The following is a 13286-nucleotide window of genomic DNA, read 5'->3' on the forward strand; positions in this document are numbered from 1 at the left end:
AATTTTCATTAATTAAGTAGGAGCCCGAACATGTTCTTTGCCTCCAGGCCCACAAAAGGGTAGCTATGCTACTGAGCCCATTGTTTATTTTTACAGAGTTTTACTTCAAAATAAGCACGATACACAATTTTTTACAAGTTCTGTAATATTTTATCTTTGCTTGAGGACTACATAACTTCCACAAATATAACAAAACAAAATAATTTTGAATTGTTCAAACACTTGTGTGAATTTTACTCATGTTTTGGCTTAGATTGGACATAATAACCTCAAAAATAAACTCAGCTCACACTATTTGTTTGTTTGTTGTTTGGTTTTTTTTTTAGGAGCATTAGCAACTAAGGCCATATTGCTCCGGGATATGCGGTGGTCCTTCCCTGACCTTTCCGCATTCTCCGTATTTGGTAGTCACGGGCTCGAACCCTGGTCTAATCAAGAAGCATGTGCTATGCACTGCTGCTCCTGCCCACCCGGCTACGGAGGTGCCACCTCACACTGATAAAGACTGCTGCATGGAGCTCTCAAGGTCAAGAAATAAATGACTGACAGCAGTGTTGCCAACATGTGAAGATTTAATTTGCAAATTCCCACAGTTACTCTTAAATTAATACATTCAATAATACAATTCATGATATCCCAGCACCTCCGTAGCCAGGTGGGCACTTCTTGATTAGACCAGGGTTTGAGCCCGTGCCCACTAAATACGGAGGATGCGGAAAGGACAGGGAATGACCACTGCATATCCCCAGAGCAATGTGGCCTTAGTTGCTAATGCTCCTAAAAACCAAATAACAAACATGATATCCCTTACCATTTTTTCACTTAAGTGGTTTGTAAAAAAATGGTAAGGGATAGGGAAAAAAAAAAAAAAAAAAAAAAAACCTAATATTTCCAAAATCGGCGTCTCCGTAGCCAGGTGGGAAGGAGCAGCAGTGCGTAGCACACGCTTCTTGATTAAACCGGGGTTCGAGCCCGTCACCACCAAATGCGGAGGATGCGGAAAGGTCAGGGAATGACCACCGCATGACCCGGAGCAATATGGCCTTAGTTGCTAATGCTCCTTAAAAAACCAAAACAAAACAAAAAATTTCCAAAATCTAAGAAAAAAAAACTAAGTTAAGAACAGCTATTAGCTTACAAACATTGAAAACCATGCATAGTGGTGTTATTAGCAATTTAATGATTTTATGAATTAAGTTTGCATTTATTATTTAATCCTTAATTGTCATTTATTTCTTTAGACATAGCCATAGGAGCACCTTATGAAGATGGGAGAGGTGCAGTTTATATATACCATGGGAAATCTACAGGAATAAGATCAAAATATGTGCAAGTATGCACAGTAATTTTTAAGTTTTTCTGAAATAACTTAGTTTTTATGAAAATAAAATAAAATCATAACACATTGTGATTTTAAGATTTTTAACCTTGTTTGCATATGAGTGATGCAGTAAATCAACCATTCTTCCAATCATTTATATTTTTGGATGCACGATGATGATGTTTGAAGCAAGTTAAATTGTTCACATTGATCGGATTCACATACACCTTTTATTACTTAAATACATAACCCCAGGGGCTCACATCTGGTGAGTGTGTGGGCTTGGCACAACCAGGTCCTGAGCGGGATATCATCATCATTCTTCTCTTTTTTGTGATTTTTTTTTGGCTGGTGCAGCATAAGCCTCAGGCTTCCTAGCACCATATAACTAATAATAATTATAATAAGATAGAAGAATTAAGAGTCAAGATAGGTCAGTTGACCCAGTACCAACAGGGTAATAGAAGTAAGAAATTGATTGGAAAGGTGAAGAGCATCCTCAAGAGAGACAGTGTCCACAGCAAACATGAGACCAGAAATCAGAGAATAGGAGAATACTTGGACACACTGAAGCAGAACCTCCTCACACTCAGCAAGAGACTATGCAGATACAAAGAGAGCTCCCAGAGGAAAATAAACAACTGAATCTTCGATCAGGACCAAAGAGCCTTCTACAAGAAACTGGGTGAAGATGAGAAAGCAGTAAACGGACCACCTGAGAAGAAGACGATCTAGGAGTTCTGGGGAAATATCTGGAGCAGTGAAATAAGACATAACAGCAGAGCACCCTGGATAGAAGTAGAACGGAAGAAAACCAAAGACATACAAGAGATGAGAGAGTGGGAGATTCAAGAAGAAGAAGTAAAACAGTCGATCAGAACACCCACAACTGGTGAACCCCAGAAATTGATAACATCCACAACTACTGGTACAAGAAGCTCACCTGCATACACGTAAGCACCTAGCAGAGCAGTTCACTCAAATGATAAGGCACCCAGAGACAATCCCGAAGTTTCTCACCAAAGGAGTCATATATCTGAAGTCTAAAGATGAAGATACAAGAAGCCTGGCGAAATACAGGCCAATCACCTGCCTCCCAACGATGTACAAGATCCTGACCAACTGCATAACCAAGAAGATATCAGACCACTTAGAGAGTCAGAACATAATGGCTGAAGAGCAGAAAGGATGCAAGGAGCAATTAACCATAGATGTCGCAGTTATGGAGCAAGCCTGCAAGAAGCACCGCAACCTATACACGGCCTACATCGATTACCGCAAGGCCTTCGAGACTCTGTACCTCATAGCTGGCTAATAGAGACCCTAAAGATCTACAAGGTCAATCCGATAGTGACAAATGTCCTAGGAGCAACAATGACAAAATGGAGTACCACCACTAAGGTCAAGAACATCACAACCAGGCCAATCCCCCCCCATTAGAAGAGGAATCTTTCAGGGAGATGCTCTGAGCCCACTGTGGTTCTGTCTAGCGCTCAATCCGCCATGCACCTACTTAACGGCAGGAAGTATGGATATAACCTCAAAGAAGGAAGAAAGAACCTGTATACCCTCACCCACCTGATGTACATGGATGACATCAAGCTCTATGCGGTAACTGAGAAGTGACTACTCCGGATCACCGAAGAATTCAACAAGGACATCAGGATGGAATTTGGTCTAGACAAATGCAAGACCTCACTGCACCAGGGAAAATTAGTTGGCCGAAACTACCAGCTGCTGACTGGTAAAGAGATCGAAGCTATGACAGAAGGAGAGACCTAAAAATACCTAAGGATGATGCAGGCTCAGCAGTTAGAGCACAAGGAAATCAAGAAGTTCCTGAACGAAAAATATCATCAGAGACTCAGAAGCCTGCTGAAAGCAAAAGTGAACGGAGGGAACACAGTTAAAGCCATAAACACATATGCAGCTCCAATACTAACATATACCTTTGGGGTCATAGATTGGACTAATACTGAGCTAGAAGATACCATGCGAAAGAGAAGGACAATGATGACCAAGAGCTGCCAACACCACCCGAAGTCAGCAGTGGAGAGATTAACAATAGCTCGGAAAGAGGGAGGAAGGGGCCTGATAGACTTGATAGAGCAACAAAAAACAGTGATAGTTAACCTGAAGGATTACTTTGAGAACAACACAGCACCACTCCACCAGGCCATAAGGAAGATAGATAAGTGGTATACCCCACTCAACCTTAGCGAGGAACCTCCATCCACCCAGACGGCACAAGAAACAAAGTTAGAAAGATGGGCAAAGAAGACACTCCACGACAGACACTACAATGACCTCCATCAAGATCATATCGATAACATTGCTTCCAATGCATGGCTCACAAGCGGGGACGCTCTTCCCTGAGACTGAAGGATTTATGCTGGCCATCCAAGACCAGGTAATCAACACCAGAAACTATAGAAAATACATCGCAAAGGAACCCGGAATGTCAGATGATACATGTCGACGATGCCACCTGCCCTCAGAAATGATCCAACACATCACCACAGGTTGCTAGTTGATCACCCAGACTGAGTACACTCATAGACCAGGTAGCCAGGATAATACATCAGAAGCTAGCGAGGAAATACCAGTTGACTAAAGAAAGTGTACCATACTACAAGTATGAACCCCACGCAGTACTAGAGACCCGAACCAACAAGCCGAACTGGGACCGCACCATAATAACCGACAAGACCATCCCACACAACAGACCAGACATAACCCTTGTGGACAAGATGGAAAAGGCTACCTACCTGATTGACATATTGGTGCCCAACACTAGCAATGTACAGAAAACCCACGAGGAAAAAAATTAGGAAGTACACGAACCTGAGATTATCGACCAATCCAATCATCGTGTCAACCACCAGCATGGTGCCAAAGACTCTAAATAGCAGCCTAGCAGCAATAGGTCTCCCAGAGAACACCTACAAGGAACTCCAGAAAGTCGCAATTCTGAACACCTGTAGGATAGTCATAGATTTCCTCAACCAACAGTAACACCAGACATTACAACCACCCGGTGTACTTGGTAGCAGTACCCGTTACGGAGTGGAATCCCCCACTCAGGGAGAAATAATATAAGAGCAACAATAATAATAATATTAACAGCCATTTCAATTTTGCACCTGGCTTTTAGTCATGTGAAGGAAAAACAGGAAAGCTCTATGAATCACAACATTGAACCTCCATTTTATTTATCTTTTAAATCATCTAAGAAAAGTGTAAGCAACTTCGAATAATGACAAATATCAATAAAAAGTAGGAACTGGAGCAATTTAAATCTCTGCCCTTTGGACTAAACCTTGAACAGGGTGCTGAATGCAATATCTGGGTGATACAGTTTGACAGAATTGATTTAGAGGGTAAATCCTAGAAACTGTTTGGCGCCGGTCATATAACTCCTCACGGCAACCCACTTCACCACACTATTGCCAGGTCTATACATTTATAGTTGAAATACAGTGTTACTGACCTTTCAACTCATGCTATGTACATTGCCACTTTATACCACCACTATGTACGTGGTGGTGGGGGGGAAACACACAAGAATCCCATCAAAACATGTTCCAGTGCAACTCCCCCCCCCCCTCTAGAAGCAGCTGCTGTCTATAACACCTTTGGAACTACTCTGATATATCGTATCAATATATCTTTAACCAAATCATGTCTATAGTACTTACAATCTTGAAGAACTTAGAACCCAAATACCAGATCTTTTCTGCTTATTCGGCAACGTTAATACACACCTCCATTATGGGATCTCCCCATATGGATAGCAGAGGGAAGATCATTGAAGCGGTCCTAGATCAACACAATCTGAACTTATTAAATACAGAATCAAATACTCATATACATTTCCCAATGTGATCCACCACAGATGTTGACCTATCTGTATCTCCCCTGCTTTGTCCCCATGCATAGAAAAGACTGCTAAATGATCTGCTTAGTAGTGATCATTTTCCAGTGATTTTAAATTGCAATATGACAGTATCAACACATGCAGAAAGACAATGGACAAGATAGAAATTCTCCAAAGCAGATCAGAAAACTTTCTCCACTGTTATCGCCGTGTGTGACCACATCATCCAGACAGAATCAGTAGATAATGTCGCAGAGCATATTGCTAAGCAAATACTAACAGCAGCTGCCAAGGCAACAAAGCAGTTGTCTAATTAAAAATGCACTCATACTAACCATTGGTGAAATGATTTGGATAATAAAGTTAAAAAAGAAAAGAATAAAGTGTGGAAAAGTTTTTCTTAAGTATCTGACAACCCAAATTCTGATTAATTTCAAAAGACTTAAGGCTAAGGCAAGACAAAGAAGATGAACAGCAAAAAAAAAAAAAAAAAAAAAAGACTCTTGGATATGCTTTGAATCAGGTATTATTAAGGATACAGATACCGTATTAATATGGAAAAAGATATCAGATTAATATGGAAAAAAAATCCAGCAATTAAATGATACCCACTAACATCCTCTTCAATTTTCATTTGGAATGGGCAGGACATATCATTCACAGTAGATGGAGTAAATGTCCTTGCAAAAACCTTCTGTAAAATATCAGCAGTAACTGCATGTGAACCATCTTTCATAACACCAAAACCATAGTAGAATGATATAAGAAACTTGAACACCGATGTTTACCTTTTGTAAAATTAGCCTTTTGCAATACATGAGTAAAATAAGCATTTTGCAATACAGTTAAAAAAGTTTGCTGATGAGGCTAGTGGAAGCCAGACATGTTCAAAGCCACTAAGTGAACTTTTTTTTTTTATTTATTGATTTGAAATTATTGTTTTTGTATAACTTTTGATTTAAATGTAGTAGTGTCGTTTTTTAGTGATTTGCAAATTAAATTGGTGCATTTATTCTTACTTGGCCTTGTAATTAGTTGGAAAACCACAGTCGATTTCTGCCGGCATTGTATCGATAGTAGCATTCGAATCTGCAGCCATTGTTAGCATTAACATTAGTAGAGGCATATGATGCAAGAAAGCAAGCTTATGCAGCATCAACCAAAAAAAAAAAAAAAAAAAAAAAAAACCCTCCCAATTCATCCCCCCATTCGTTCCAAATGCCTGTCCAGCTCACCTAAAATTTATATAGGCTATAAACTTCCACAACAGATGATGGAAGTCTGTTCCACCAATCAACCACCTGCTGGCTAAATGAAAATTTCCACACATTTATTCTACAACTGTCTTTCCCCAATTTGAATCTATGCCCCCTCAAGTTCTTAATCTGAGCAAGAGGAAGAATCCCATCAGCATTCACCTTGCTCAACCCATTTAAAGCCTTATACACCTCAGTCAGATCACCTCGCAGGTGTCTACTCTCCAGGCACTGCAATTTCCAGAACTTAAGCCTTTCTTGGTAAGAGCACCCCTTTGCACCCCTCACCAATCTTGTTACCCTTCTTTGTACTCATTCTAGCAACTCTACATCCTTCCTAAAATGAGGCCTCCAGACCTATACACAGTACTCTAGGTGTGGCTTGACCATTGCCTTGTACAATGAGATAATCACCTCCCTGTCCCTGCTATCAAAATTCCTATATATCATTGACAAGACTCCATGACCTGCCCTGCCCTGCCCTGCCCTGGCAGCGTGTCTGCACTGCTCAGTGAACTTCATATTTGACTGCAAAATTAACCCCAAGTCTTTTTCACTTTCCACTACCCTGAGTGTAATACCACCCAGTTGATACGTTACTCTTGAGTTATTGCTACCCATATGCAGTACTTTGTTTTTGTATCGATACAGCAGATACTGGTACATTTTACTTAACTTGTAACAGTGTAATCAGTATCGGCAGAGGATTATAAATCATAAATTATAGCACTACTTACTTGATTAATAATTGAACTTGTCACATAGATTGTAATATACAACAGTAATATTCGTAGAAGTTTTAGAATTGGTGATTTGGCATAGATAGTTAGTGGAGAGTTCGAATCACATGGGTGGCAATAGATAATTAAATTTATTATCTATTATAACTACTTAGATTTTACAAATGTAATTTTTTAACTAAATACATATAAAGATGGCAACTGAAGTTTAACATTGACAAATGTAAAGTACTGCATATGGGAAGCAGTAACCCCAGAGTAATGTTTCAACTGTGTGGTACTACACTCAGGGAGGTGGAGAATGAAAAAGACGTGGGGGTACTTGTGCAGTCAGATATGAAGTTCTCTGAGCAGTGCAGACAGCCTGCCAGAGCAGGTCATGGAGTTTTGTCAATGATATATAGGAATTTTGCTAGCAGAGACAGGGAAGTGATTATTCCCTTGAATAAGGCAATGGTCAGGCCACACTTTGATTTCTGCATTCAAATTTGGAGGCTCATTTTAGGAAGGATGTAGAGTTGCTAGAATGAATACAGAGAAGGTGATCTGATTGAGGTGTATAAGGCCTTGAATGGTTTGAGCAGGATTGAAGTCTTCCTCTTAATCAGAATAATCGCCCGAGAGGGCATAAATTCAAATTGAGGAAAGACAGTTGTAGGATAGATGAGCGGAAGTTTGCCTTTAGCCAGTGGGTGGTTGATTGCTGGAACAAACTTCCATCTGTTGTTGTTGTTGTAGAAGTTGATAGCTTAAATAGATTCAAGGCAGAACTAGACAAACATTTGGAGCGAGTGTATGGGTGAAATGAGAATGTTTTTTTTTTTTTTTTTTTTTTGGCTGATGCTGTATAAGCTTGCTTTCTTGCATCATATGCCTTTACTAATGCTAATGCTTATGAGCTTAAAGAATCTTTATCCGGAACACACAGCTGTGCTTCTGGTCCAGAGTGTATTTATAAAATCATGTTAAAACAGTTGAATGAAACAGCACTGAATTCTCTATTAATTTTTTTTATAATTGAATATTGTCAGAAAACCTGCATCTGCAATCTTGGCAGCATTCAGTTATTTTTGCCTTGCCAAAACCTTGAAAAGAAATCTTAAATTAAGTTACAAAAACCAGTATGGTTTCAGATGAAACTAATTTACACTGCATATGATGGTCAAAGCAGAGTGAAATATCTGTAGTGCATTCATTCAAAAGGAATGTCTGATCATGGTGAGTCCATGTGGAAAAAGCTTTTGACTCTATGGAGATTTGACATTCTTCAAGACCTTCATGCCATTGTAGTCCATGTAAAATTAGCATGTCTTATAAAAAGTTCTTTTATTATACAGAACCTTTCAGGTACACTATTGGAATGCCTTGTCTCAAATGTCCTTACATGAAAAACCAGAAGGAACAATTCCACAAGGATTTACTATTCAGCATGTTCTCACTCTGGATAAATAATATAAATAATATTAATCCCAATATACCAAATACAATAGAAACACATGGTATTTGGTATATTGTGTATCTTGCTAGTCTCAGAGATCTTAAGAGATAATTTCAGACTGTTATTAACAAAATATCATTTTGGATGAAACACATTGGTTATCGCCTCTTAGAAAAGACATTGATGTTAATTTCCTTTTGTAAAAAAATGCATCTTACATCCTGAACTCAGGTTGAATGTCTAACTCCTTCCAGTCATCAGTACTATCTGCTTCTTAGGATTAATCCTAGATGGCAAACTTACACGTTCTGCACATATTACATAGTTACAAACTGTTTGTATAAAAAATTAAACATTTGTAGAAGTCTCTCTGCAGTGGCTTGGGGCGTGGATCAGTATTAACATCAGTAGTGGCAATTGTTGCAAGCAAAGAAAATGTATACAGCATTAGCAAAATAAAAAAAAAAAGCGCATACCATTTCACTTATTCATTTCCTCCAATAGTTTGTGTAGTTCTTACTTGAATTTATTTAAGCTAATAACTTCTACAACAGATGGAAGTTTGTTCCAGCAATCAACCACCTGCTGACTTAAGGCAAGCTTCCACACATCTATTCTGCAAACATCTTTCCTTAAACACCTAATTCAGATCACCTTGCAGGTGTCTTGTCTCTAGAGCTGCAACTTGCAGAACTGAAGCCTTTCTTGGAAAGAGCACTCAATTGTTTCCCTCACCAACCTAGTTCCCCTTCTTTGTACTCATTCCAGCAGTTCTACATCTTTCCTAAAATGAGGCCTATGGATATGTATGCAGTACTGAAGATGTGGCCTGACCATTGCCTTATAAAATAGGATAATCACCTCCTTATGCCTGCTAGCAAAAATTTGTATATCATTGACAAAACCCTATGCGCTGTCCTGGTAGCTTGTCTGAATTGCTCAGAGAACTTCATATCTGACTACACAATTGCCTCTAGGTCTTTTTCATTTTTGACTAACATGAATGTAGTACCACACAGTTTGAGTAACAGTAACCCACTAGTCATATGCAATACTTTGCATTTGTCAGTGTTAAACTTTAATTGCCATTTCCCAGTCCATCTGCCTAGGTTTTCTAGAGCTTGTTGTGGGAGCATACTGTCCTTCCTGTCGTTAACTGCCCTGCCAAACTTTGTATCATCTGCAGACTTGGACATTAAACCTGATGTGTCTTTATCAATATCATTGATAAATATAGAAAATCACAATAAGCTCAACACTGAACCCCAGGGAGACTCCACTAATAACATGTCCACGTAGAGCAGTGTCCATTTATTACCACTCTTCTGTCTTGTCCCACTCAACCATTATATACCCTATTACATTTATATTGTGCCTTAATTAGATCCTGAATCGATTATGGGTCCTCAGTTTATAACTCCTCCAGAAAAAGCATTCTTATAAAGCTGAACACCATACAACATAGGGCGCCTCCATAGCCAGGTGGGCAGGAGCAGCAGTGTGTAGCACACGTTTCTTGATTAGACTGGGGTTCAAGCTCGTGACCACCAAATACAGAGGATGCGGAAAGGTCAAGGAATGACCACCGCATATCCCGGAGCAATATGGCCTTAGTTGCTAATGCTCCTAAAAACCAAATAACAAACAAACAAACATACAACACAGTGCTCTGCAAATTGTTTCTGTAGTTTTCAGAATTTCACCAGTTCAAAATTCATAGAAACTGATGAACTCCTGACTTCATCTTAGGATGAAAAAACTACTACTGGACCATGTGGCAGAAATCTGCAGTTTCTCTTCCCATCCAGTTTGAAAATATCTCTTTGAACCAACTATATTTTTGTAGTAATGCACAACTTTGTGCATTGCTACAGCAGCAAACCCAATGAAACATGCCAGCTGGAATCCAAATACAAGAAATGTTTCAGTTTAAATACAAAATATTTAAACTGAAACAGATGAACAGCACAGGGATACCCACATATGATTACTACTTTCAACAATGGGGAAAAAGTCACTTGCAACATCAGGCAGTTGTATGCAGTCCATTCTCTGGACAACTCTCAGAAAGTTCAGATATTGCAACAGATCTGAAATGCAAAGTACTGTGGGCTGCAGCAGCATTATTTCATTCTTCATATGTTCCTGTCTCTCTTCCAGTAGAATGCAGCATTTATACAGCAAAATGATATGCAATTCAGCTAGCACTGGAACATGGTAACAACTTATTCATCCCACAGACCTTACTATGTACTGATTCTTTAAATGTGGTATCTACCTTGCAAAATTATCCATCTTTTTCACATTACATTGTGAAGCAAATGTGATCCCAGTTGAGGAAGTTAAGTACAACAGGCCAGTCTGTCACTTTTTGCTGGATCCTTGGATATACTGGCTTTCCAGGGAATGAGCTTGCAGATAAAATGGCAAAAAACCCCCAACAGACTCAACTGCAGCAGAGTTTCTAGTACTATATGCTTACTATAAATTGATAATAGAAAGAACTTTGAAAGAAAAATGGGTTCAAATCTGGCAAACATGAATGATTAACTATTCCAGATGAATGGACACCGAAACTTTGGTCTAGCTTCAGACAAAATCTACATGAAGAAATAGTTTTAACCAGGGCACGTATTGGTCATATGCATTTGACCCATTTGTTTCTGTTAAAAGGGGATAAATCTACCTCATCATTAGTATTTACAGTAGAAGCACATTCTTGTTGATGCTTTCACTATAACAGCATCCTAAATATGGCATTTCAGTTTTTGCCAGCTTAACAGCAGTCACTCTTAACAGCATTAACTCTAGTTCTTCCATTGTTATGGAAGAACTAGAGTTAATATTACAAAAATCAAAACACCGAAAAAGCCCAGGCATAGACAATTTGAATGTAGAACTATTTAAATATGGAGGCACCTTACTAAAAAACGCACTACTAAAATTATTTAACATCATATGGCATAAGCAACAGATACCCAAAGATTGGGAAACAGGAATAGTAATCAATTTACACAGAAAAGGCTCCAGAAATAACCCTAACAACTACAGAGGGATAACACTGCTGTCAACTGCTGCCAAGCTATACTCTAATATACTAAAGAATAAACTTAATAAATACAGTGAACAATTCTTAGAAGAAGAACAATGTGGGTTCAGAAATGGGAGAAGCACAATAGATGCCATTTTCTCATTACAACAAATTTTGGAGAAAAGAAGAGAATTCAATCTACCAACATTTCTGCTGTTTATTGATTATGAAAAAGCATATGACAATATAAACCGGAAAAAACTTTGGCAGGTTCTACGTGAAGAAAATATCCCAACCCAACTCCGGAAAGCAATGCAAAGCCTATATCAAAACTCAACAGTCTGTATAAAATATTCTAATGGCCAACTATCAGACCCAGTTAACACCAATAAAGGAGTCAAACAAGGATGTGAACTATCACCAAATTTATTTAATATCTACATCAATAAAATTCTTAAAAGAATGGAAACAAACAATTAACAGCGGAATACAGTTGAACAACAGGAATAAAATTCAAATATATTATATGCTGATGATTAAGTTAGAATTTCAAAATCCAAAGATAAACTATGGATAGCAGCAAATGAACTGAATAAAATAGGTAAAAAGTATGTGATGAAAATTTCCACCTCAAATACAAAATCAGTGGGATTATATGGAAAAAACATACAAAGAGTCAAAATTGTTATTGATGATAAAATAATAGAACAAATATCTGACTTCACCTACTTGGGAAATTTAATATCAAATGATCATCAATATCAATCATCAAGGTGGCTCAAAAAGCTGTTTCATCCATGTTGTACTGCCACTTCACAATTTCCAGTCATAAGAAGCAGGTCGAAGTCACCCACAGTAAGGCAATCACACTTGGCTGCCCATTCAAGTTGCATATAGAGATTTGTTTACAATTGTTTGGGCTGCAACATTGCCCAATTATCATCTTTGCTTTACCTCAAGTCATTTTGCTTCACACAGGCAAAGTCTATTTGGACTTGATCTGACCCTGGGTACAGTCTGATCACTTTCAGAGAGTTTTTGATAAGAAGCTTGACTCTCCTCTTCTTCCCCTTGACCCCTTTTATCCCGTGTGAATGTATAGTATGTCATGATGATTACTAAAAAATTATTTTTCATGCTTATAATATTAAAAACAGAAAATTTCTGTCTGTTTTTATTTTTATTTTACAAAGCAAAAGCATTCCATATTCTTACACTGTTTTGCAATATTTCATATCCACACTTATTCAATGCATATTTGCTTGTTTTTTTTCAGAAAATTCTAGCAATGGATGTAAATCCAAATTTGAAGGCTTTTGGAATGGGACTCTCTGGTGGCAAAGATATTGATTCCAACTCTTACCCAGGTAATACTTTTACCATATACTAGGTTGGGCAAAAATAGTTACCTATTTTAAAAGTAGTGCATTTCATAGCCGTTGCAGTGGGGTACTCTGGTTTGTATCCTGGAGTAGACTACACTAAAATATTCAGTAAAAAATGAAGCAGTGGTCTGATAAACATTGCAAATTTCGCTATCGAAACATTTTTTTAAATCAGGTGAAATTTGTCAGGAGTACTTAGTGTGAATTTAGATGCCACTTCAACATTGGAAGAAATGGT

At 38.3% G+C, this 13286-nt stretch overlaps 1 protein-coding gene across 1 annotated transcript in view; it reads left to right on the forward strand.

Annotated features, from left to right (window-relative positions):
• LOC150091190 (integrin alpha-9-like) overlaps positions 1 to 13286 on the forward strand; it is a 570795-nt gene that overhangs the window by 212456 nt on the left and 345053 nt on the right. The window contains exons 12-13 of the mRNA XM_090382714.1: positions 1242 to 1333; positions 12940 to 13030. Of these exons, the coding sequence (XP_090238840.1) occupies positions 1242 to 1333; positions 12940 to 13030 (183 nt within the window). The remainder of the gene's footprint in view (positions 1 to 1241; positions 1334 to 12939; positions 13031 to 13286) is intronic.

The sequence above is a fragment of the Mastigoproctus giganteus genome, chromosome 1 (genome assembly GCF_048544385.1).
Source record: "Mastigoproctus giganteus isolate SK-2022 chromosome 1, ASM4854438v1, whole genome shotgun sequence".
NCBI lineage: Eukaryota > Metazoa > Arthropoda > Arachnida > Uropygi > Thelyphonidae > Mastigoproctus > Mastigoproctus giganteus.